The sequence below is a fragment of the Marmota flaviventris genome, chromosome 6 (assembly GCF_047511675.1).
Source record: "Marmota flaviventris isolate mMarFla1 chromosome 6, mMarFla1.hap1, whole genome shotgun sequence".
Lineage (NCBI taxonomy): Eukaryota > Metazoa > Chordata > Mammalia > Rodentia > Sciuridae > Marmota > Marmota flaviventris.
This window is the reverse complement of record NC_092503.1, coordinates 117,824,711-117,849,876: the sequence shown is the minus strand read 5'-3', so window position 1 is coordinate 117,849,876 and position 25,166 is coordinate 117,824,711. Positions and strand designations below refer to the sequence as shown.

The window sequence follows — 25,166 nt, the reverse complement described above, 5'->3', positions numbered from 1 at the left end:
CCTAAAGCCCTGTTTTGAGAATAACAGTTGAGGCAGAGGGCAGGAGGAAGTGGGCAGGTGTTTAGGGGACAAACATGCCAGAATTGCATGCTGGCAGTGGCCTTCACCAGTACTGTACCCAGTATGTGTGACTACTGAACCCCAGGCCCTGGACCTCTTTGGCTGCTCCCTGCATTGTAGTTACTAAGTTGAGAGGCAAGGTATGGAAGAAAGTAAGTTGACTGAAAAACCAGCTAATCAAGAAGATAGACTCTCGTCCACAGCCCTGAGAGCTCTCACTTCTCTCTTGTGGGGAGGCTAGTTTAGGGACAGTTTATATAGGAAATGGGTGATCCCAGACTGGTGGGTACCTTCTCACAGGTGGAGGTTTGTGACCAAAGGATGCACGATCCTAATTTCACAGTCAGGAGATGCTTTTCAGTTTTGCAAATCTCAACAGCAGAGATAATTATTTCCTTGGGCTACTCTCATCACTGTAGTTGACATTATACAGCAGGCCAGCGGGGCTAGCTACCTTGAGGCTTCCTCCCTGACCAACAGATTCAAAGGCTTAAATGAAAATATAGTTCACCTGATTGTCTTGGAAGACAAGGGTCAGGTAAGGTTTATCAGGGAGTCAGCAGAAGTGGTCTCTGAGCTGTTTCAGACTCAGCGCCTTCCCTAAGAGCCTGGCAGCAGCTGGCCAATGGGGACATTTCAGGTGGGTCCGCTGTATGGCGCGGGCGCCCCCCAGCGGCGACACGCAGCGGCTCTCCTTTGGGTTGAGCCTATTGACTGCGTTCTGGACGTAGTCCGCGGGAACGACATTTCTCGCGAGAGCAGGGCCGCTATTTCTGCGCGTGCGCAAATTGCCCTAACCTCTTTCTGTTACTGCGGCGCGAGGAACCATGAGGTGAGTACCATCAGAATGCCATCCGCGTTCATCCGCATTTCTTGGTGCCGGGCTGACTTCACCATGGGGCATCTTTACCGCGGGTCGGCTTGCGGGCCTGTTTTCCCGCCAGGTTCTGGGCTCCAGTCGCCCGATGCGGTGCCGGAGGATCCTGTCTTGGGTCGCACGCCCGGGGCGCTAGTGGGTGGCGGGCCGGCCCTGAGCACGCTCGCTTCTCTCCCGCAGCAGCAAAGTCTCTCGCGACACCCTGTACGAGGCGGTGCGGGAAGTCCTGCACGGAAACCAGCGCAAGCGCCGCAAGTAAGTGCGGGCCTCCCCGGAAGCCCAGGTTCCGGGTGGTGTGGGAAGCGGGCCGCTGGTGACGTTGTCCCTTCCTCCAAGGTTTCTGGAAACGGTGGAGCTGCAGATCAGCTTGAAGAACTATGATCCCCAGAAGGACAAGCGCTTCTCGGGCACCGTCAGGTTGGCACCGTCCTGACCCCACCCGGCCCTCAGTGCCCCGTGCCGGTCTGCTCCCTTTGAGGCTCTCGCCGAGCCCGGGCGGCCCCGTGCGTACTGACGTGCCAGGGGAGTTCAGGCGCCCTGCCCCGGGCAGGCGGCTGGGCGGACCCCCACCCTGGGTCGTAAAACATGAGGGGAGGCGTGGGGAGGCCTTGGCCGAGCCCGCCGGCTAGTCTGAGAAGCCAGGCTGGCTGTTGGTGAATGTGGAGACTCTGGGTAAGCTCACGTGTGCTCGGTCCCAGCCCCTCCACCTGCCCCTGGGGCCCAGGGCTGGGCATGACCTGTTCTGTCCCCCCAAATGCAGGCTTAAGTCCACTCCCCGCCCTAAGTTCTCTGTGTGCGTCCTGGGGGACCAGCAGCACTGTGACGAGGCCAAGGCTGTGGATATCCCCCACATGGACATCGAGGCATTGAAGAAGCTCAACAAGAATAAGAAGTTGGTCAAGAAGCTGGGTGAGCCAGCCGGCCTGGATTTATATTTTTTGTTCTAGGAGGGATATGATGGTGGTAGAATGGTTTTTCTGCCATTTGGGTTTTTTAATGACCACAGTCAGGATCACAAAAGTAAGGACTGCTATACTTGGTTAGTTAGTTTTGGTGGACTTTCTTTTAATATTTGGAGGGTTAGGATTTTATAAAGGTGGCCATTTGGCTTTTAGGAGGTGAGATTTTACTGTAATGAAAACATACTCGGCCTGATTATGGAAGATAGTGTCATGTGAAGTTAAGTCAACTAGCCCAGGTGCTGTGATTTGGGATTTGTTTAAGCAATGGTATTAGATCTGTTTTACAGCTAAGAAACTGATGTCCTCAGTTGTCATCTGTCAGCTAGAAAGAGAGGAGGAAGAATTTGAACCCAGCCAATCTTGAGTAGAGAGTGCTTTGCATGCACTGTGCCATGGATTTGGGGTCATTCTGGTCTTCTGAAGCGAGGTTTCAGGACCATTTCTGAGGATGGAGCTAGATACTGCATGGGCGTGTGAAGGGTTGAAAAGACTTGGTCCCTGGGGCTGGGGGCAAGGGGCTGCTTGGATTGTAGTTCATTTCTGTGGTTGATTCAGGTGTTTTTCTGACCCTAACACCCATGTTTAGCAGTCTCTTTGTCTAGGACCTAAGCAGCCAAATGTTTTCCTCTTTTCCAGCCAAGAAGTATGATGCCTTTTTGGCTTCAGAGTCCTTGATAAAGCAGATTCCACGAATCCTGGGTCCAGGCCTAAATAAGGCTGGCAAATTCCCTTCCCTGCTGACACACAATGAAAACATGGTGGCCAAAGTTGATGAGGTGAAATCCACAATCAAGTTTCAGATGAAGAAGGTAATGCAGTCTGGTCTGTTGCCATGGGTGAGGGGTGTTGGCAGAATTTTTAAATTTCAGGTTTTATCTAGCCTAAACAGAGCCCATCAGAACTCTGGTTCATATTTCCTTGAACACAGGATATTTGACAGCAGGGGAAGTGAGTAGAATGAAGCTTTCTTTTCTGAATAGCTCTAGTCAGAGCTATTCAGAAAGCTTCATTCTACTCATTGGAGTCTAGAATCCAAGTATTGCTCCTTGGGTCACTGTGGGAGGAGGGATGAGCTGTCGGCCACCCCTTACTAACCTTACTTGACCCTCTTCCCTCCATCCAGGTGCTATGTCTGGCTGTTGCTGTTGGTCATGTGAAGATGACAGATGATGAGCTTGTGTATAACATCCACCTGGCTGTCAACTTCCTGGTGTCATTGCTCAAGAAGAATTGGCAGAATGTCCGGGCTTTATACATCAAGAGCACCATGGGCAAGCCCCAGCGCCTGTATTAAGGCACATCCTAATAAATCCTAGTGCTACCATCTCTTAGTCTGCCTGTGATTAGAAATGGACTCTGTTTTCTGCGCTGATAGTTGCATGTGTTAGAATTATTGGTAGCTAGTTGTATATGGTTTGTCACCTTGGTGATGGGCAGTTGGGTACCATACTATGGATTGCACTCTCCTTCCTGCCACCAAAGTCATGTAGTCTTGAGCCCTCATACCTAGAGTATGTGATAGTAGGGTTGCTGACAAGATTGAAGCTTTTTTTTAAAAAAATATGTATTTTAGTTGTAAATGGACAAACACCTTTATTTTGTTTATTTTTTATGTGGTGCTGAGGATTGAATCCAGGGCCCCCTTTATAGAGTCCTTAGTATCTTGTGGATCCTGTATTTTGAGTTCTAGATTGAAAGGTAAATGTCTGGGGAAATACAAATAACACAGAATTTTAGTTGCTGGATTCTGGTGATAACTTTGTAGAACAAGCAGTGGGTGGAGTCAGAATGTGGAAATTTCCAAGCTCTTTGTTCCAGGCAGCTCAACCACTTCCCTAGCCTTAAGACCTTCCCTGTTACAGTACTTGACTCCAGCATCCAATGCTGATGCAGAAATGCTTATGCTGGTTTAACCTTTGTCTTGGATCTGCTTCATTTAACTTTGGTAAACAGAAAAATCAGTGCATCCTTATGCAGGGTGTGTGTGGTTTTGAGGAGACAGTGTCTCCCTAGGTTGCCCACACTGGCTTTAAACTCAGGCTCCTCCTGGGTAGCTGGGAGTAAAGGCATATACCAGTGCACTTGACCTGAAAGGTTAATCCAAAGGATAATGCTATAGTTGAGACAAGCTTTGTCATTGGACTGAAAAATGAAGTTTTCACCCAAGATTTTGCTTTTTTGGAGGGGATACCAGGTATTGAACTCATGGCACTTAACCACTGAGCCATATCCTAGTGCTAATTTTGTTACTTTGAGACTGGGTCTCACTGAATTGCTTAGTGCCTCACTTTTGCAGAGGCTGGCTTTGGACTCAACAGTCCAGCCTCAGCCTCCAGAGCTGCTGGGATTACAGGCCTTGCATTTTTTTAAAAAAAATTTATGTGGTGCTGAGGATTGAACCCAGCGTCTTGCACGTGCAAGGTGAGTGCTCTACAGCTAAGCCATACCCTCAGCCCCTGGCCCTGCATTTTTTGAGTAAGTTGTAACTCCTGCTTTCTGGTAAGATAGCTAACTACAGTGTAAAGGGAATGAGCATGAAGCTTGAGTTGCAAGGTACTGGGCAGAGCCTCCTTCCTCTTCTGGCTGTTAAGCTAGTAAAGGAATAGGAAAAGGTTAGGGCCCATTTCTTAAGAGCCTTGATCTTGCATCCAGGGATGACTTTTCACCCCTAGGCCAGGCATATGGGTCCTCCCTAAATGAATACCTGCCTCCAGGAGGCCCATCCAAGTGACACGCAGTCTTTCTAGTTCAGTGGACCTGACTCAGTATGGAAACCCCATCTATAAATTTGAGGTTGGACCAGATGAACTCACAGGCTAGAATTCTAGAGTAGGATTAGTAAGATTTGGAACACAACTGACCCACAAACAAATAACTTTAATTTTTTTTTTTTTCTTGAGCAGGAACTAGGCCTTGAGGGCCTTGCCCCAGCCCAGAACCACATTTATAATATAACCCATCACAGCTGGATTTAAAAAATACACAAAAATATATATATATAATAAACATTATAAAACCTAGGTGGGATTTGGAGGTGGCCTGAGCAATATGCAAACTGTGAGGACCTTCAGGAAGCTCGGGCAAGGTGGGGTGGTGGTAAGGAAGGGGCACAGTACTTCATATGAAACTTATAAATACCCAGAGGTGAAGGTGGCTGGGGGACAGTCCACCAGCTCTCAGAGGCTTGGGTATGGGGAAGGGTTAACGGGACTGGGAAGCTGCTGCCCAGGGCAAGATCTGAGCAGGGGGCTTACCCTGTAGGGTACATGGAGGCTCTGGTGCCACTGGCTGGCTTGCAGACTCGAGTACCTAGGAGCCTCTCTGCCCTGTCCAAACAGGTACTTCCCCATAGTGGGGAATGCTGGCAGGAGGTACTATATCCCGACCCCCAACCCACCAGTCCTTGGCAGTTCCACTCCTCACTCCCATACAGACCCACCACTGACCAGCCCCCAGGAAGTAAACCTGGGCTCTAGCTCTACCCATCCCCCACTGGGAGCTGCAGAGTCAGGATTGCACAGGCCACACATAAGGAGCCTGGCTTCAGACCTGGCACACAGGAGATGCAAAGAAACATGGGCCCCTCTCAACCAGGCCCCCAACCTGATGCTCTTTCCCCCTCTGCAGGCTGCCTCCCTGGGTCTCCATTCTACCTTGCCCATCGCATTCCCCTGGAGGCCAGGAGCCACACACTGGAGCCTGAGGGGGTCCTCCATCCCCACAGAACCAGCTGATGGTGGTCAGTGCCCTGGGCAAGCTGCCCCACTACTGAGCCCTCCTCTCTTCTCTCACAATTAAAGCGCAGAACAGTGGCAGGGAGTGTGTGTGCCAGGGATGGGCGGGGAGGCCTCTTGGGTCCAGGGCCTGAAGCCTGGCAGGTGGAAGAGTTCTCAACCTGGACTCCTGGGGGTGCCAGGCAGGTGTGTGGAAAAGATGCTCATCTTGCAACCTTGAGGAGGCGCAGAGAACACCCTAGTCTTTGACAAGCTTGTAGACGTGGTGCTGGGCCCCATGCTCACTGGTGGAGACTTCGAAGACAAAAGCAATGACGAGCAGGGTCTCCTGGGAGTCTCGGCTTGTGACCACCTGGGGGGCAGGTAGGGCGGTTCACGGGGGGCAGCCAGGGGCAGGGAGCTGGATGAGCCCTTCTGCGTTGGTCTCAAGTCTCATCTCAGCCACCATTCTGCTACCCCACTTAGCTCCCTGGCCTGTGGCCCTCCTGGGACACCCGGTGAGCCCTGCTGCCCACACACCTGCAAGATGGTGAAGTTCTCCAGGACGCTGTTCATCATGTACTTCTCGGGCAGGTGCTTCAGCTTGTGGATGAAGTTGATCATGTACTCACACATGGGCGAGCGGTGGATGCGGTACACAAAGCGGCCATTCTCCAGCCGGGCATACTCCGTCTGGGAGGGCCAGAAGACATCACCAAGCCTGCCCATACTGGCCCACCCACCCTGTCCCATGGCCCCACTCACCTCCACCTTCTCCACCACCTGCTTGCCAAAGGAGCACACCTTAGTGGACACGCTGATGGTCATGCTGTCGGCAGAACTGTACTGGGAGCTGACCCCATAGAAGGCTCCTGGGCCCTCCTGGATAGTACTGTTGAGGTCAGCCTGGGAATAGGGCAGGGGGTGGGAGTGGATGTCTCAGTTCCTGGCAGAGGCCAGTGGGAGGTGTCACACCCCAGGACCTGTCTCTGGCACTCAGCCCACAGGCCACAGGAGAAGAGCTGGATTAGGGTCAGTTTAGGAAGCTGGATGTGCTGCCCATCTGGGGTGGGGAAGGGTGCTGGGAGCAGGGAGGGACCAGGGTGGCTCACCCAGAACTTGACAAGGAAGAAGGCATTAGGGGGCCCCTTCTCATAAAGCTCCTTCAGTCCACCCTTTTTCTCAGGGAACTTGTCATAGATCTGCCGCACGTCTACTGCCTCCAGGGGCGGGTCTGAGAAGGCGGGGTTCGTCTGGCCGATGTGCACAAACAGGTGTTTGCTGTACTGTGGGGAGGGCCCAGACAGGGTCAGGGGCACTGGGCACACAGGCCTGGACAGGGGGCTGCACAGGGACTCATGATCCTGACACAGGGTCCTGAACCGCGCAGCATCACCCCCGCCCCACACACATTACCGTGTCGGGGTCTCGCTGCACCTCCATAAAGGCCGAATATTCAAGCAGCCGCAGCCGGGAGGAGGCGATGGTGCGGTCCTGCCACACGGGCACAGAGGCAGCAGCTGGGGGCAGCGGGGCCAGGGGCTCGTAACCTGTGAGGTGAGATGGAGCCTCCTCTGCACGGGCACAGGTGTGTTATCACACACAGAACTGCCATGGCCTGCACCAGGCTCTGCGCAAATAGGCACCCGGTGCCATGGTGCCCCTCAGAGTAGGAACAGGCTGGATTCTGACTTCCTGCGAGGTGTCCTGTACACTGTACACCCACAGAAGGTAGCCCTTACAGCACACGACACACACGCTTCTTTGTGTCACTATTAAAATGTGTCTAAACAGAAAATGCCAAAAAGTAAAAAGAGAAAATAACAACTACCCAGAACCCCAACACCTAGAGAGACAATTTGGGAAGATGTTTACGGGAGCTTTCCAGACACAGCGACACATGTGAATGAGCTGTGTCTTGGCCACATATCGTTTTCTGCAATAGTTCCGGAAGCAACAGCAAGATTGTAAGTCCCAATCTCCTGTAGGTGTGGTACACCAGAGTTCCACAACACACACACGTGAGCGCGCACACACACACACACTCTGGCACACATGTGCACACTGCAGGGGCACTGCCAAGGGAGGGGTGGTGGTGGGCAGCCTTGCCGGGGCACTTACTGCTGAGCGTGGGTGGCAGGGGTGGCTGGATGGGGTAGGCTGGCTGCGCGAAGGGCTTGATGCTGCGGGCAGGACGGTGTGGTTAGAGGCTTTCCTTGGCACCTCTCACCTGCCCCAGTGCCTCATCTGGGACCCCAATAGGAAGTCACCCAGCCTTTCTGCTGAAGCCCAGGAATGTCTGCTGACAAGTTAACTCGCAACCTTTCTGTTTCTTTCACATTTTAACTTTCATGAAATCCTCTGCGCTCACCATTGGTGGACATGTTGAAGGTCGCCTTTCAGCCCCACCCCCACCCTGGAAAGCTGTTCATTAAACTGCGGGTGTGACTTACAATACGTGTTGTAAGAAGGCCAGTAGTTTGACCACCTGCCTGACTCAGGTGAACCCAGTGAAAATAAACCAAGGGCCGACATAAGCGGATGGCGGGGCTGCAGGTGACGAGCCCAGGAGCACAGAGCTGGGAGCCCCGCTGCAGCCTCCGGTCCTATAGTTTTGCATTCCAGCTCTGCACAGCTGGGCTGGGGCCCAGATGGGGGAGCCCGTGGCTGGCAGGAGGGGACCTGCAGTACTCACTCCTGAGAGGGTCCAGGCTGCTGTCCCAGGAGAGGGGGGCTGCTCCAGAACTGCAGATGGGACAAAGCCAGGGCCTTCAGGATCCATGAATCCCAGAAGGCCCAGACCCCCCAGCCCCATCTCCCAGGATCCAGTACCCTTGAGGACGTGGAGAAGACGGCCTGCGGCAGAGGGGAGGGCGGGCTGAACTTGTTCTGCAGGACACTGGCGGAGACAATCTGGGCAGAGGACATGGATGCCATGCTCTGGAGGGCTTTGTCCTTGGAGACCTGGTCCTGGGGATGGGAGGGTAGAAGTGAGACCTGTGCCAGGCCCCCCGGCCCAGAGGGCTTTGGGAGGCCAGGTGTGGACTCCAGTCCCAGCTCTGCCATGAGGTCTCTTGAGTGTCTTCCCTGAGCCCAATCGCCTAGGTGTACGTCAACTCCCTGACCACAACCCATAGTGAGGAACAGCACTGCTTTATGCCATAGCCCACTGTGGCCGTCCCTCGGGATCCATGGGGAACAGGATCCAAATGCTCAGGAGTCCCTTATGTAAACTGGTTCTGCATTTTAAAGAACCTACACATTCTTCTGTGTCCTTTCAATCATCTCCAGATTATTTCTAATATCTAGCGCAATACAAATTATATGCAAATTGTCCTCCCCCAAGAGGCCCGGAGCATGGGTGCGAGTAACAGTTTACTTTCAGAGAGGTCTTGCCAAGATGCTGAGGCTGGCCTTGAACATCTTCCTGCCTCAGCCTCTGGAGTTGCTGGGATTACATGTGCCCTTGCACCCGGCATAAAAAATTTTTATATTAGAATTTTTAGGGAATAATGTCAAGGAAAAGAGGTCTGTATGTGTTCAGTACAGACAATCTTTTTCAAATATTTTAAAATCTGGGGCTGGTTGAATCCCCAGGTTCAGAACCCATGGAAACAGAAGCCTAGCAGTATCTACCAAAATATTTCCCCTTGATGGACACCGCACACACTCGTAATTTCTATTTCTTCAGGGTGTCTTCAAGTATGATACGTGGACCAACAGCACCAGCATCACCAGGGAGCAGGTGAGAAAATTAACCTTTCAGGCCTCAACATGGACCTAAGGAATCAGGAACCCTGAGGGAAGTCCCAGAGGCCTGTTTGAACGAGCCCCTCCGGGGGACCTGCCTCCCACCGAAGCCTGTGAACAACTGCATTTCATTTTTACAAATGCTGCTTGCAAACGTGTTAAACTGATTTCATAATCCATAATTTGTTTTTGTTTGTTTGTCTGCGGTGCTGAGGACTGAATCCTGGGCCTGGCGCGTGCTAGGCAAGCCTCTACCACCAAGCCACAGTCCAGTCCCCTGGACTCTGTAATTTGAAAACTCCACAGGTGGCGCTCTAGACCCTCCCCCGGGAGGCGGTGCAACTTACCAGGTTCATGGCCTGTGAAGGAGAGGAGGACAGATTAGAAGAGACATGGTGACAGCTCCATGGGGCAAGGGGACATGTCTTTTCACCTACCCCCACCCAGTGCCCACCTGGCTATCAGCTCCCGGGGAGCCCAGGGAAGCTTAGAGGCAGCCGTGGGCACTGCCCACCCCCCGAAGGGAGTGCCTGCCAGCTGGGGGTGCCCTGGAAGGGGTAGGATGAAGGGGGGACAAGCTGGCACACCCTGCATCTGTCCCCTGGAACTGTGTCTAGGATGGGGAGCTAGGGGCAGGGAAAGGAGCATCCGGGCAGCTCCTCAACCCCAGACCCAGGTCCTCAGGCACAGAGCAGCCAGGACCATGAGGAAATGGCGTGCCCACCTCCTCAGCCCTGCCAGCCAGCATCCACCTGCCCACCTGGAGTCCCCATGCGATTAGCAAGCAGCAATCAGAATGAAGGAGAAAAGGAATCAGAGGAGAGATGGCTCTTAGTGGCCCCAAGTCGGTCTCCCTCTCTCTCGCTGTAGGGCTGCCACCCCCCACTCTCGGGCTCCTGCTCAGTCTCCAGGGGCTGTGGCCCTGAGAAGCCTGTCACGGCCTTCGGGCTCCCGGCTCACACCTGTGCTTCTGAGACCCCCGCTCAGCGCTCAGCCCTCAGCCCTCTCCTGGGCAGAGCCAGGCCGAGTGACAGGGAGCCCCATACCTTCAACTTGGACTGAATCTCCCGAGATTTCCGCCTGGCTAGAACCTGCAAGTGGCTAGAGACCTGTAGAGAGAGAGCAAGAAAGAAAGAAAAAAGAACGGAAAGAGAGCAAGAACACAGCTTAGCCAGAGAAGAGGCACGGCGGGGCTGGAGAGCCGTGAGGCAGAGGCCCGGGCTGTGCAGAGTGGCAGAGGCACCGTGAGGAGGGGCCCAGGGAGGCCTGAGGCCCCAGTCAGGCGCCCAACATACCTTGATGCCAACCTGGTACTCCCGCACCTTCTTCCGAGCTAGAACCTGTATGTGGCTGGACACCTAGGGGCCGCCCCGCGTCCCGCCGAGAGGAAAACACAGACAGTGAGGAGGCACAGCCGCGGGGTGGGCCATGGGCAGGGTGATCCCAGCCCTCATCTCTGGGGGACCAAATGTAAATGGGAGAACTGTGGGCAGTTGCCTCCTGGCACTGCCAATTCTGCTCTCATCTTGGTCTTGTATTGATTAAGAGCCCACCATGTCTTCCAGGACCACCATGTACAGTTATGTAGTTTGTTCACTGCACAAAAATACCTGGCCAGAGGGTACCAGTGAGAGTTGAAATCTAGCCCTGGTACAGGGCTGCACCTAGCTCAGAGGAAGGGTGTCTTTCCCCCTCTTTTTCTCACTGGTGTCCTTAGAGGAGAGACCTTTTTCTCACACGACAGAGGATAGCAATAGCCAGGATGCTCCAGCTAGTCATTAGGTCATACACTAAGGCCAAGATCTCCCTGCTACCGCTGCCCACCTCCTGTCCACCACGGCAGCTTGCTAGCCCATAAACCCAGCTTCTTTCCTAACACATGTGCCTTCCCTCTCCTTGGACTAACATGCTGGCCTGGGGTAAGTACACAGTAAGTGCTCTTAATTGCACCTCGGGCTCTGCCAGCAACCTCCTTCCTGCAGCCTCTATGGGCAACCCTGAGCTAATCCCACTCTTAGTGTGTATGTCCTGGGCTCGTGTGCCTGACGTCCTCAAGGAACAAACCGAGTCCCAGAGATCCACTGTCAGCCACTGCACTGGCTCTTGGCTTTCTCTGCAAGTTGCTTTTGTCCCCACAGAGACACAGTTTCTTTTCCTTTTTAATCACAGCCTGAAAGTTACTATGTATGTGGTGCTCAGCAGCTCTGCTACTGGGTTAGGACCTGGTAGGCCTCCTCCCAGGCAGCACTGCACACAGGAATCAGGCTCAGGGGCAGCGAGATTAAGGACCACTTTAGGCCACGAGATGCCATGTTCACTAAGCACACACGAATTCAGCACTTCACACACACACAAATTCATTTGATCTTTGTAGCAGCACTAATCCAACTTCTGACAGATGATGAAATCTAAGCACAGAGGGGTTAAGCAATTATTCCTAGGACACCCAGCTGTGTGCAAGAGCTGCGACTTGAACCCAGGCTGCCGGATGCCCCAGCCCACTTGCTTCCCTACCAAGCTATTCTACCAGGACTCCTCAGACCCGTAGGCACAGGGAACCACCTCCAAATGGCCAGCTCTGTGACAGCTGAAAGTCACATGGGACTCAATCCCAACTTAATATTCAGCTGTTCGGTCAACGTGGAGGCATGGCACTTGCTATTAACTGCTGCATGCAATTAATCTGAAAAAAACTAAAACTGCATTTCTTTGTCCCAAACTCCCGTCAGCTAGTTGGTCATTGTCACACACACAGACAAGCCCCATCCACACAACCACAGGATGGGTCCCCTTTTTGAAGGGGACGTTAGACGTAAAACCCAGAGTCCTAACCGAGAATAAAGCTGGAGGGAGTCCCACTGGTGGAGAAGGATGAGGACGGTGGTTTGTAAACACCAGGCTGGCCATGAAGCAGGGCTCAGAGCGCCCGCTTCCTGGCCCAGGACAGCTCTGTTTATAGTAAGGACAGTGACCGTAACAGCAGTGACAGTGGCAAACGCTTACAGGGCACGGTTTCCAGCCCTCACACCTTGGCTCCCTTAACGGCTGAAGAACTGAGGCTGGGGGACTCCCCCCTGCCCCTGGCAGCAGAGCTGGGTTTTGGACCTGGGGTCTGAGCCCCGAGTCCCTGTTCTTAACCAACAGGCTCGACTCCTTCATGGGCCCAGGGACGGGGTGGGCAGCTGCCTGCCGCCCCCTGGAGCCTGCGCAGCGTGGAACCTCAGAGTGAGCTCAGTGAATTCACGCTGCACCTTCGAGGTGGGGCAGGGAGGTGTTTAGTCAATGTTTAGTCAATGGTCCAAATCTCCCCCAGACAGGGAGGGTGGGAGGCTGAAGGTGGGAACGGCCTCCCTCCCTTCCTCCAGGTTCCTGCCTCCAGCCCAGCCTCACTCCCAGGCACCCCAAACGCAACTCAGCAAAACCCACGGCCCTCCGGGTTTCCTGCCACCACCCACTGCTTTCTCTGGACCAGAAGCCATCACTGTTTCTCTCTCCATTCCCACCACCACCGTCACCGTCACCGTCACCCTTGTCCAGGGCCTTCTCCACCTCCCGGTCAGTCTCCCTGCCTCCACCGGGCCCTCCCTGATCCACTGCCCTGGCTGACCCAGGGCCTCCTTCCTCCACAGCTTCCACCTTCCACTCTCTCTAAACCGGCCTTGAATCCTGCCACCCTGGGGGACACTGTCACCCACACTTCTAGCTGAACAACAGCCTCTCCCACTCCACACTACACTGCCCCTGGGTGGCTCGCCCTGTCCAGTGAGCTGAATCCTGGATCCACCCATTCCAGCCCAGTGACATGGAGGAGTTACTTAACCTCCCTGTGCCTCAGTTTCCTCATCTGAAAAATGGAGACAATCACTGTGCCCACCTCCTAAGTTGCTGAGAGGATTAAATAAATTGGTATAAAGTGAGTTTTGCAGGGATTTAGGATTTTTATGATTATACCCAGGTGTCACTTAAGGATGGGAAGAGTTCTGAGAAGTGTATCATTAAGTTGTTTTGCCACTGTGCAAACATCAGAGGGTACTTACACAAGCCTGGAGGTACAGCCTGCCACACACCTAGGCTGCATGGTACAGACTGTGGTACACATGGCCTCCGGTGACTAACACATCATTACGTGGTGTGTGACTGCACTGCAATCTGCATAGCCAACTTGCTCAGCCTGAAAGGGTCCTCCTTTTCTTCTCTGACTCTTAAAAATGCAGCTCAGGTGCCACCTCCTCCAGGAAGCCCTCCCTCGCCCTCCTCCTGGCCTGGTCTGGTTTAGATGCTCATCTGCCTGTCTATCAGTGCCCTGCACACCCCTGTCTCAGCCAGGCCATCCTGCTCTGTACTTGTCTGTCTCCCTGACGGTGACTGGGCCACTCAGGTGGTGGCTTTTCTGTAGGCCCTGAAGTACAGGCCATGGGTGGGTGGCAGGTAGTCAGGGAAGACGGTGGGGCCACCTCCCCAGGAGCTACGAGTGGGCCCGGGAGGACACCCGGGACAGGGGAGCATCAATGCAGCAGGGCAGGGCAGGCTGGGCAGGCTGCTCTGAAGAGGGGGCAGCTCGGAGCAGGCCCGGGGGGTGCAGTCTAGGGGAGTGACCGGTCTCGGTACCTGTTTCCTTGTCCGCGTCTTTCCTGTCCTCAATTTAATGTAGCGCGCGATCAGCTCATTCCGACCTAGATGAGGTAAGAGAGAAAATGAGGCGAGGGAAGAGGGCAGAGCGGAGACCCCACAGGGACCCTTCCTCACTGTCCCCAAGCTGCACAAGTGGGCAGGTGAGGGTGGCTGGGGAGTCCCAGGTGCTGGGACCTGGGGGTGGCTCATCAGGAGAGATGGGGATGGGGGCTTTAGAGTAGGTGTCCTGCAGATGCCTGGGGCAGGTGTGTTGTAGGACAGCCAGACAGGGGGCCCAGAGGGCCTGGCCTGGGTGGCACCCCTGTCACTCGCAGCCTGGAGCAGTGCTTCTCTCCTGGGTCACCAGCTTGGAAGCTGAGTGTTCATATCTGGGTGACCCAGCGGGTGGGCACCTCAGCACATGCCCATTTACAGCCTGAGAGATCTGGACTGAGGTCCAGCCTCACTGTGTCCTGGTCACGGGGCACCCTAGACAAGTCCCTTCCCTTCCTCTGTGAAGAAAGACCGGGAAAACAGGATAAAAGGAGTGGACGTATGGAACCTGTCTCCTACACGGACAACCTGTGAGAAAGGTGTCACTATGTGTGTCACGGTGTCCTTGTGCCTGCCGTCCCATATCTTAGGTTGCTGCTTCTCCTACCCCTAAGAGTGCCAAGCTGCCTGTGAGCCTCGTGGGGGCCCTGCTCAGCCCCCAGGAACCCTGGGGAACTGGCCCTGTGAGGGGGCCCCTGGACACATGCTTGGGTGTGTGCCAGCATCCTCTACCCCAAAATCTAAGCCCACTGTCCCCCAACCCCTTGGCCTCCACAGAATGGCCACATTCTCCAAATTCCTCTCCCATGACAGAGCCATCCCCACGTGCTCCGCCCATCACCCAGCCCCTCTCCACCCCACTCCCTCCACCCTGTCTAAAAATACCCTGTGGGGCTGCCCCGGCCATCTGGGAGGTGGCAGTGGGGGCAGGAAGCCCCCACCCTCTAGAAGGCACCCTGGAACATCTGCCTACGCAGGAAGAGGGGGCTCGGGTGCTAAGGACAGGCGCGGCACCGGGGGTGGAACGGAAGGAGGCACAGGCCTGCCATTTCCCACACTGCCAGAGTCCTGCCATTGGGAGAGGGGCTGGGGGCCTGTCTCCACAGCCACAGGCTGTTGGAGGGCTGCGCAGCTGGCGGAGACCAGGGCGGAAGGTCAGAGGGCCGGTTATTCCAGAGAAGGCAGCTCTGGGGGCTCCCTCGGGTGGTGCTGCGCAGGACCCGCGCTGCCTTCTGGAGCAGCCAGACGGCAGAAGGGGCCAGAAAACCCGGAGCGGGCAGGGAGAGGGGCGTCTGAAGAACTGAAAAGGCCCCGTCCTCCCGTCCTCCTCCCAGCACAGGCCCTGGTCACAGCGTGACCTTCCACCCGACCCTGGCAGGAGCTGTGCGGAGCTGTCTGGCGGGCCTCGCCCCCAGGCCTCCTTCCCACACCCTCCCAGGCAGGGACCCTCGCCCAGGCCTGGACACTGGACTGACCCAGTTTCCTGGGCCCACTGAGTCACCCCGAAACCTCCAGGCCGGCAGCGGAGGAGAGGCGGAGCAGGCGGGGTGAGGTGTGGGCTGCGGGCCGCCCGGCTGGTTTGAGGAGGCCCCAGACACCAGGCTGCACGCCCAGACTCGCAGGCCGCCTGCCCAGGCCCCAGGACTTCCCCGACTGGTTGGGTGAGGGGCAGAGAGCAGGGGGCGGGGCCGGGCGGCCGTCCGTGTCCCGTGCCTGCCGCACGCACCGTACATCTTGCCCTCGTCCGACAGGATGATCTTGCGCCGGCCGCAGGGCGGGTAGATGGCCAGGGCCTCCTGGAAGCTCTGCTCGATGTCCGGGCTCCACACGCCCTCGGCGTCGTTGTCCAGCCCCTTGTCCAGGCCCTCGGGCCCATCCTCCCGGGCCTCCCCGGGGCTGCTGCTGGCATTCCAGCTGTTGGACGCTATGGTGCTGGTTGCTCTGGGCTCTGGGCCTGAGCCCACTGGACGGCCTGAGCCTGGGGGGCAGAGGCGGAGGGTGAGTGCCAGGGTCCTTCTGCCCACAGCCATCTCCCATCCCCCAGTCATCTCTGGACCCTGCCCCCACCCCCAGTCCCACTCCAGGGCAGGGGCTCCCAGGTGTTCCAAGGTGGGATGGAGGTCACCAGAGGTCATGCTTCTTTAGAGCCGTGTGGACAAGCTACTTTACCTCTCTGAGCCTTCACCCTGTAAAATGAGGAAAGGGCCTCCTTAGGGGGGTTGTAGGGGTAAAAATTTAAATGAGATCATGACGAAGTACCAACCACAATGCCTGTCAGAACACTCAAGAAATAGTCCTGGTAGTGACCAATAACAGCAACAGCGACAATGCCATACACCTGCTTTCCCATACACACACATGCTCTTCCTGGGGGAAAAGCACTTGCATATGCATTCAGTCAGAGCCACAGCAGGGAAGGGATAACAGGAGCAATGCCCATTACTGCGGTAAAGAAAACTGAGGCTCACAAGTCAAACGGCTGCCAAGGCACCAAGAGGAGCAGCTAGGAGGAGCAGGGACAGGGCAAGGGGTTTCTGCTGCTCTCAGAGGGACATTGTGGCTCTCGCCCAGCAGAGAAGATGCCCAACCAGGGACCCTACCTCTCATTCTTACCCAACCAATGCAACCTTGCTGAGGAACACTGGTGGGATAAAGAGGGTCCCAGACCTGGGAGAGGAATGGCTGCTCCTTCCCTAAATAGACAACTAAGGAGAACCTTGCCGAGGAACCCAGACGCAGGGCAGGAAATGCCCCAGGAATTGGAAGAAGACAGCGACGATGGCTGCTGGCTGGCACGGGAATGGCTGAGAAGGTGCCCCGCCAACAGCCAAGCCAGACCCCACCCGCTCCTCCATCCCACTTCCTGTTCCCTCACCTCCAGGGCCCCAGTGCAGCCCGTAAACCACCCACACGCCTCCCCTGTCCTGACCCACACAGCAGATGGGCCAGGGCTCTGTAAACTGAGTTCCGGGCAGTTGCCGGGCTGGGTTATTAATTCAGAGCACATCAGCCAGTCCCCGCAAAGCACAGCCTCTCCTCAAACCCTCAACCCAGAACCTGCATGACCGATGCATATCAGAGTCCAGGGGCCACAGGGCCTGTGGGGCTGTGACCCTAGAGCTTTGCTCTGGGCAGCAGAAAACACAGTGGGCAGGGTATCCTCAGAGTGGGGAGCCCATCAGGAACCAGGGAGGGGAATATGACAGGCCCTGCTGAATGGCAGCAGGGGTGGGTGTGGGTGGGGGTATGGGGGCTTTCTCCCTGTGGAGCAACCTGTTTGCTCTGAGAAGCCTAAGGGGGTCACTAGTGGAATGGGGTTATCTGAGTATCAGGCAGACATTGAATTTAGACTTAATTTTACTACTAATAACAGCACCTGCCATGTGCCAGGCATGGCTCTGGAATTTTACACATGTTGACTCATTTAATCCGCATCATAATCCTACTGAAAAGACATCATTATTCCTACTTTACAGATAAGAAAGCCAAGGACAGAGAGGTTCAACAACTGGCTCAAGGAAACACAGCAAGTAAGTGCTAGAGCTGGTTCTGAGCCCAGGGTATTTGGCTGGAGTCTTTTAACCAAGCACGCCCAGCTCTCACAGCAGCTGCCTTGAGTCTGCTCAGTGGGTCCAGGCCAGGGGATCCCCTCAGTCCAAGCAGCTGGAGCAACTTCAAGACACCCCCGGCTCCGCCGCCACACACTGCTGTGTATGCCTTCGTGTGAGGCCTGCAAGACCACTAGGAAATTGTTTGCAGGGCCAGTGGGTAGCCAGAGTCAGAAGGGCCAGATTCCCCCATCCCCAGCCTGTCCCTCACGCCAGGAATCAGTATGCAGACCCCCCCAGCCTCAAGGTCAATGCTTAGATAGGAATGAGGGGACAAAGGGGTGCTGTCTGGTGGGGGAGGGATGCTGAGGGGCCAGGGACTCTCATGTTGAAGCTGTTGGGAAGCTGGGCCTCTCCCCAAATTGGCTCTTGGAGGGAAAGAGGGGTTCCTTGGCTTCCACCCTCCTGGGGAAGTCCTCAACCCCTTCCCCAGGCCTCCCTCAGAGCAGCATGGGACCCAGTGCATGGGGGCCCTGGCAGCCCCAGACTTCTGCAGCAGCTTGCGGCCTCCCTTGTCCAGGAGGTGCCCCCCCTCCCCTCCCGGGTGATGTCAGCCCCGCCCCGCCCCCTCGGGAGCACTGTGGCCAAATATGGCGAACAGAGCAGCGACTGCCTGCCTGGAGCTGGGACAGACTGGGGGCAGGGCAGTGGCCCCTGGTGGCAGGACTAGGGCAGCTGGGGAGGGGGAGGGGCACAGTGGGGGCCCAAAGGACGAGTCAAGGAGAGAATGGGGACCCTGGTCCCTCATGCTGGCTCTTAGGCACCCACAGGACTGACCTTCCAGGAAAGCCCCTGGGGGCAGAGGTGCCCACACAGGGGCCTGCAGGTGGCACCCCCAAAACAGACCTCTGCCCAGCAGCACCAGTGAGCAGATCTGCTGCTGTGTTCCTACCCCAGGAGGAGGTGCGCAAGTGGACAATCACAGCGGGCAGCTGCTGGGGGCTGGTGAGGTCTCCAGCGACTTCATCATGCAGGAAGGGTCAGCGTGAGGAGCCACCTGGCTGCTGTCTCCCAGAATTACTACCCTGTTTGCGGCAAGGACAGCGATTCACAGGTGCCCACCCCCTGGCCCCTGCCCCACTGGGACTGGCCTGGTGACAGAAGTGGCTACAGGCTCCTGTGTGAAATCCAGAGAGGGCTGACTGGGGCAGGAGGGCAGGCAGGGGTTGGGAGGGACGCAGCCCCCGGGGCAAACCACCTTGCTGGGCTGTGCCAGCAAGAGGGGCAGGAGACCCAGTGAAGGCTGGGAGTGGAGCCTGAGAGCAGAGGGGACAGGGTAGGACAGACAGACAAGAGTCCCAGAGAGAGAGCCAGAGGAGACGGGGTGCCAGAGCCACAGACAGATGGAAAAAGCTGGGGTGGGGGGAGAAGAGTAAAAAGAGTGGTCACACCACACAGAGACCAAGACCCAGGGAGGGGGCATGCAGCAGAGGGAGTAAAGGGGACAGGAGGGGAAAAGCCAATAAACCCAGATAAGACAGGCATGGGTGGGGCGGGGGTGCAGAGAAAGACAGGGACAAGGACAGAGATACCCAGAGGTCAGGGCAGACCAAAAAAGAAGGAGTGACGGGGAAGGCCACAGTGGAATCAGCCACATCCAGGCCATCCCGCCCCGTCCTGTCCCAGGGCTCAGCCCTCCACCTCCAGCTCAGGCCGCAGCCCTCAGGTGGGCTCCTCAGCCTCACCCTGCCTGACCAGCCCCACCTGCTTTGCCTTTCCCAGGCCCTCAGCCTTCCGGGGTCAGAAGGTGGCTCTGGGTGGTGGTGGCAAGCACAGGGGCTAGGAGGCTAGGTGAGCAGGCTTTGGGGCCCTGGAGCAGATAAGGGGCACCTTACTGCCCACTCCCCACCCTGAGGCCAGACCTGCTGGAAGAACTGGCTGGACAGCTCCAGGGATGCAGCCAGAGCTGAGCTGCTGCAGAGGCCCCAGCCCCGTCCCTGTCCCTAGCCCACCGGGCCCTATACAGCTCCTCCACCAGGGGGAGGGCGGTCCAGGCCGAAGCACAAGCTGTTTCAGAACTGTACCCTGGTGGGAAAGGCAGACTGGCAGGAGCACACCTACCCCGCCTCCCTGCCACCCTGCACCAGTCCACAGGGCAGCCTGTCTCCCCAGACCCCGGCCCTCCATTCAAGTGTGGGAGGATCTGTGAAGTGCATGAGCCCCCTGTCCTCACCCTGGGCTTGGCTGAGCAGCAGGGTTGAGCATGGGAAGGCAAGGGGGGGGGGACCTGGAGAGCTTCCCCAGCCCTTGGCCTTTCCTCCTACCCCCACCTACCGGCCCCACAGTGGGCCAGCTGTTCTCCAGCTGCCAAGACTCCCACCCTAGAAGTGGCCACGCTCTGGTTAGGACCAGACTGTGCTGGGGGGAGGGGGTAAGGATGATGTTTGCATCCCCCACCTCCAGCTCAAGGACCCTTGAAGGACCCTGCCAAGTGGCCACACCCTGCCAGGCTGCGGAGGGAGGACCCTCTTCCCTGGAGCAGGATCCGGGATTTTTACAGGAGGAAGCAATTTGCAGAGCCCACTAGGAGGAGATGGGGGCCTCCGCCCCTCTCCCCCAGATCATTAATGTGCTTCCAATTTGGGAATCAAGCCTCTACCCCTCCTCCTCCAACCACTTGGGGTGGGGGTTTTCTTGGGACCAGTGTGGGGTGGATAGTCCCCCCAGGCTCCCTTCTCCAAAGCTCATCCATAGGTTGTCAGTGTAGGAGGCAGGCTGGAGAGAGTTTTCAAGTCTCCTGCAGAGAAGGGACCAGTTCTGGACCTTCTCCGGCTCTTTGAGACTGTCCTTCCCTCATCTGGTCCCATACCCAAGGAGGGAGTCCCAGGTATCAGTGGGGACCCCTTGGTTCTCAATTAACAGTGGGCTGCATCTTGGGCCCCTGGTGCCCTGGGTCACCCACTGAGCTGTACCAGCCACTCAGGCTTCCTCTGTGCTCTTCCTCTCTCACACATGCTCTGTTTACTGCCATTGTCCTGCTCATTCCCTGTCACCTGCGCCTCTCCCCTTCCTTTTTAAAATTTGTATTCTGACAAAATATACATAAAACATAAGTTTTACCATTGAAACTATTTTTATGTGCACAATTGAGTGGCACCAAGGACATTTCTTCTTATGGTTTTGAACAGTATCTTTTTCATGGTCTTCCACATAGATGCCACATGCATTGGGGTCTCAGGTCCCCACAAGCATCACCCACAGGATCCCACGCCCTGTCTGGCACAGCCCTGAGGACATCACCCACACCAGCTCAGATACTGACCACCCACAGAGCCGGTCTCAGTCACACCCCACAGTTTCTTTCACACAGACATGCGCACTCAGAGTGGCAATCGCTGTTTCCCCTGTGCACGGTGTTCACACTCAGATCCTCGCCACAGTACACCTCAGATGTGACCACTGTGCCCTTGTCACATAGCACGGCCACAGTGGGTCCTATCCTTTTATTCATACCTAGTGTCCTATCCAGTCACACCTGAGGCCATCTCATGCTGTTTCACAACATACAACATCAGAACTGGTCACGCTGCAGCATCCTCTGTCACCCAGGATGTCACTGGTTCTGCCTCTGACACATGCAGCCTCACATTTGTGCACACCCTCCTCAGGCACACACACAGATGGCCAAGCAGTTTCCCTCACAGACTCCAGTGTGATGGCCACACACACAGGGAACGTCACCCATACAGCTTCCCACATAAGCATGCAGTGAAGATTTGCAGATTCTCCCAGGGACTTATATTGCCAGTCACACAGAGAAAATGTCACAGTGGCTCTCACATGCATGAATTTCACAAAGTAACAGAAAGTTTCTCTCACATACATTTCCAACCTCCCAGGAACTGTGGAGCACAGGCCTCTCCCACACACATTCATCCGACACACGGTCTCATCCACACAGTGTCACACTCCCGGCCTCTCTCGCACACCCAGCATCACACACAGTTGCACTGTTTTCCCCGTATCACTTCCTGTCCAATCGAGCCTGGCAGGGAGTACAGGAAGCAATCAGCACTCTAGGAAACCCCAAGGGCTGAGGTTTTGCAGGGGGATGGAATTCTCAACGGGCCCTAGCCTCCAGCCCCCTGTGGGTCCAAGGGAAGGAGCAGGGCCCTCTCCAGTTGGGCAGCAGCCACTCCTGAAGCAGATCTCCAGGGAAAGGCCGTGGGGACAATGCTGAGTGTGACCTGCTGACCTCCCAGCTCTAACTAGAGAGGCTCTTGGGTGGCTCTTGCCATGTCCTCAGGGCTGCCCAGAGGTCCTCGGAGACCTAGATCCTGAAGGCCACCTTTTACACCCCACCGCTTCTGCTGCCCTGTGTGGGAAAAAGAGGCCGGGAACCTCCTGGGCACCTCCACAGAGGGCAGCATTCAGACCCTCAAAGCTCCCCAGCTGGCACCACCAGCTTCCTTCTCACTATGAACTCCCTTTCTGCTCCACTGTACCCTGAGCAAGGAGGTGGGTAGGACAGGCAGCTCCTGTTCCAGCCTCTTCCACAGTGAGCCCTAGTGGGCCCCCAGAGGGCTCTGGGAGTGGAACAGAGGGGCAGCCATCCAGGTGGTCTCTGAATACCCCATTTCATCTAGCCCTGCTATACCCTACTCCAGACGACAAGTTTCCCCAACTCTACTGGGCCTCCCTGTCCCTTGACACCTGCTGCAGGCAAAGTTTTCAGCCATGTCTACCTGGTGTAGCTACTCCTCACCGCCTCCCACCCTGTCTGTCTTGCCTTCTTCGATGCACCATTTGGGAGAACCCACACAACTGTCTTGAACCCACCTGGTTCAAGCTCACTGAGGGGAGGAGAAGGAAGGTAAAGGAGGGATACAGAGACTCTGGGAGGGCTCCAAGAAAAGACACCCGAGAAAGTCATTTATTCCAAGCAGGGAAACTGAGACCCAAAAGACTTCAACTTGACACAGTTAGTGAAAGGTTCACCTGGGACCAGATCCCTAATTTCTTGACCTCCTCTGTTGAGCTACCTCGTCTTGATTTAGTTTGTCTCCAACCAGCAGTGTATATTAGGGTCTGCAAACCTGTGAGGGCCAGCATGGGGCTTAGGGCATGCATGCTCAGGGGCACATATGTCAACACACAGGCACACACACTCAAAGCTCTCTCCTGCCAACCATTGACCATTCTGCTCAGCCATGTCCCAGCACATATGTGCTAATTAGCATTAATTACTGTTACCTCCTGGGAGATGGGGGTGGGAGCAAGAGCCTGAGATGCTTATAGGTTCCTAGCCACTCCAGAAGGAGTGGGGATACAGGGACCCTGAAGTGACCCTCACCAGATAGATAACCAATCTGGGAAGATACACACATCGGTCTATCCCCTGCCCACAGGGTGAGCAGGAACCCAGAAGAGCACAAAACCAGGTACTTTGGGGGTACCTCTAGAGGAGAGGGTCTTGGGAAGGGGCTATAGGAGTCTGAAATCCCCCCAAGCTTCCAACCTTTTAGGAATTCTGCTTTCCCTCCCGGCCCCAGGTTGCACGCAGCATCCTGGTCAAGGAGATGTCCTGGCACCCAACTCTGGGATGGAACATGTATTCACAGAATTAGGCCTCAGGAGACCCTGATACACAGAGCCACCACCAGCACTAGACCCTCTGAGCTGTATGCAGCCCCCATCCCCCTCCTCTGTGCTGGACTACAAGTCCAGGCCTGACCTGGTTCTGCCCCTACCTGGAGAGAGGGAAGACAGAAAGAGGAAGCCCTCGCCCAGGGCCTCATGCCCCCTTCCCTGAATCTCAGCTCTGAACCAGGACAGAGTGGGAAAGGTGACAGAGTGGGGTCTCAATGATACTGCCCCAGAGCCTGGTTGGGCTGGAAAACAGACCCTTCCTTCCCAGACCAGCACGCCAGTCCTCCCTTTCCCCAGGCAGGAATAGGGCATGACACAATGAGGGGACCCGGTGGGAAAGGGTGCACCAGCCGCCCTCCAATACTCTACTGTCTAAAGAAGGGCCCTGAAGAAGTGCCGCGAAGGCCCCAAATCCCACCCCTCCGAGCTCTGAGCTGGAACTCCGACTTCCATCCTGACGCGGGCAGCAGAACTGCAGCGAACTTGAGCCCCTGCCTTTTGAGGGGCACACAGGCGGGGCGCACAGCTTGGCTCCCTGACACCCTCCACAATCCAGTGCAGCCGCAGGCACCGCGCGCAAGAACCCGCCCGGGCGCCGGGAGGCCCGGCCCAAGGCCTGCCTGGAGCTGGGGCCCGGCGGGCTCCTGGAGAGCGCGGGCCGGGAGTCCAAAGGGCGGCGGGGCCCGGGACTGGGCGCCCCGGGTACAAGTCCCGGGTGGCAGGCCCTCCAAACCGTGCGGTCTCAGGTGCCGGTGCGGACACCCGAAGCGCGAACCGACCGACAGGCGAAGGCACGGGGGACACAGTCTCCCGGCTTCCCTACTCCGCGGACCGACTAGTCCCGGTCGCGGGGGGGGGGTAGGTGGGCGGGGCTTCCCGGAGAGATTTTCTCCCCCTTCCCTCTAAACTTCCCGGCACCCAGATCCGGGGCTCCAGCTCAGGGTGGACAATAGCTCGGGACCCTGCCCCTCTTGAGCGTTTCCCCCGATTCAGAACCAACCAACCAACCACCTCTCCCAAGCAAGGCCTCCTCCCGGCGTCCGCCGGGCTTACCTGGTCCGAGCTCGGGGGGGCGCTCCGGCCGGGCAGCTCCACCGGGCCCGCGGAGCCGCGAGGGGGGTCGGGGAAGGGGGGTCGTGGGGAGGGGGCTAGCCGGAATGTACGGAATGAGCCGGGCCGGAGCGGGAGGCGCCGGGCGTGGAGGAGGGAGCGAGCGGGACGGAAAGTTTGTGTTGAGGAGCCGGGCGGGGGTGGGGGCTGCGGGAAGGAGGGGGCGGGGCGCGCAGGGGGCGGGCACAGGCCGCGAGGGGCGGGCCCGCGTGGAGCCGCCCGCCTGCGCTCGCGCTGTCCACTCGGCGCCCGCGGGACCCGGGGCCGCTCTGGCCTCCCGCGCCTGGGCGCCCTGCTCCTCGCCCGGCGGCGCGGCGCCCCCAACCTCCCACCGCACACCAGCCTCACCCTTCCCCAGTACCCCGCCGGAATTTGGGGCTCCGGCCTGGGGCGGTGCCGAGGGCGGAGCTCCCGCCTCCGAGGCTGGGCTCCCGTCGGTGTCCGGGGCCTGGGGTGCCGCGTCACGAGGAGTTCAGCGGAGCCGGAGCGCACGGGCCTCGGGACTCCCCACCCCTCCACCCGAGTCCTGAGCCGCCGAGGCGGGCGCCCCCTCCCGCCCGAGAACCCGCCCCCCACTCCCGGGGCCCCAGACCGGGCTCCGCCCTGGCGACTGTGCCCGCCCTGCCCGGACCCGGTTTGTCTGGTTCTCCCCGAGTGGCTTGTTTCTCGAATTTCTCCTTTTCTCCCTCTTCCCGGACCGCCGGGGCCCTCCCTCTCGGGCCGCTCCTGGGGGCCCCCCGCGGGGGGCATCTCGACACTGCGCGCCCTCCGAGTTTCGGTAGGACCCGCGACGGCGGGGAGCAGGGGACTCGGGAGCGCCCGGGGCTGAGGC

General features: G+C 57.0%; 2 protein-coding genes across 2 annotated transcripts; one reads left to right on the top strand and one right to left on the bottom strand.

Annotated features, from left to right (window-relative positions):
• The first annotated feature begins 851 nt into the window (after nt 1-851).
• Nucleotides 852-3,230, top strand: Rpl10a (ribosomal protein L10a). The gene is made up of 6 exons (XM_027943715.2): nt 852-892; nt 1,118-1,192; nt 1,274-1,354; nt 1,698-1,846; nt 2,536-2,708; nt 3,023-3,230. The coding sequence occupies exons 1-6, from the start codon at nt 888-890 to the stop codon at nt 3,191-3,193; spliced, it is 654 nt and encodes a 217-aa protein (XP_027799516.1). The 5' UTR covers nt 852-887; the 3' UTR covers nt 3,194-3,230.
• Nucleotides 3,231-4,682: 1,452 nt separating this feature from the next.
• Nucleotides 4,683-25,084, bottom strand: Tead3 (TEA domain transcription factor 3). The gene is made up of 14 exons (XM_027943559.2): nt 24,911-25,084; nt 24,278-24,782; nt 15,754-16,005; nt 13,971-14,035; nt 10,658-10,720; nt 9,710-9,721; nt 8,445-8,582; nt 8,308-8,357; nt 7,734-7,795; nt 7,029-7,162; nt 6,725-6,898; nt 6,378-6,518; nt 6,153-6,305; nt 4,683-5,985 (listed from the first exon to the last, which is right to left on the bottom strand). Exons 1-14 carry the CDS (start codon nt 25,082-25,084, stop codon nt 5,872-5,874), a joined length of 2,037 nt encoding a protein of 678 aa, XP_027799360.1. The 3' UTR covers nt 4,683-5,871.
• Between the last annotated feature and the right edge of the window lie 82 nt (nt 25,085-25,166).

What these genes read in the sequence shown, in the direction of transcription:
- Rpl10a (XM_027943715.2), top strand. An exon ending in CGCTTCTCGGGCACCGTCAG is followed by an intron (nt 1,355 to 1,697) that starts GTTGGCACCGTC and finishes CCCCAAATGCAG; the next exon opens with GCTTAAGTCCACTCCCCGCC. An exon ending in GAAGTTGGTCAAGAAGCTGG is followed by an intron (nt 1,847 to 2,535) that starts GTGAGCCAGCCG and finishes CCTCTTTTCCAG; the next exon opens with CCAAGAAGTATGATGCCTTT.
- Tead3 (XM_027943559.2), bottom strand. Translation starts at nt 25,084, where the DNA reads ATGCCCCCCGCGGGGGGCCCCCAGGAGCGGCCCGAGAGGGAGGGCCCC. An exon ending in CCCCCCCGAGCTCGGACCAG is followed by an intron (nt 16,006 to 24,277) that starts GTAAGCCCGGCG and finishes TCTGCCCCCCAG; the next exon opens with GCTCAGGCCGTCCAGTGGGC. An exon ending in AGGTGGTGGAGAAGGTGGAG is followed by an intron (nt 6,306 to 6,377) that starts GTGAGTGGGGCC and finishes TGGCCCTCCCAG; the next exon opens with ACGGAGTATGCCCGGCTGGA.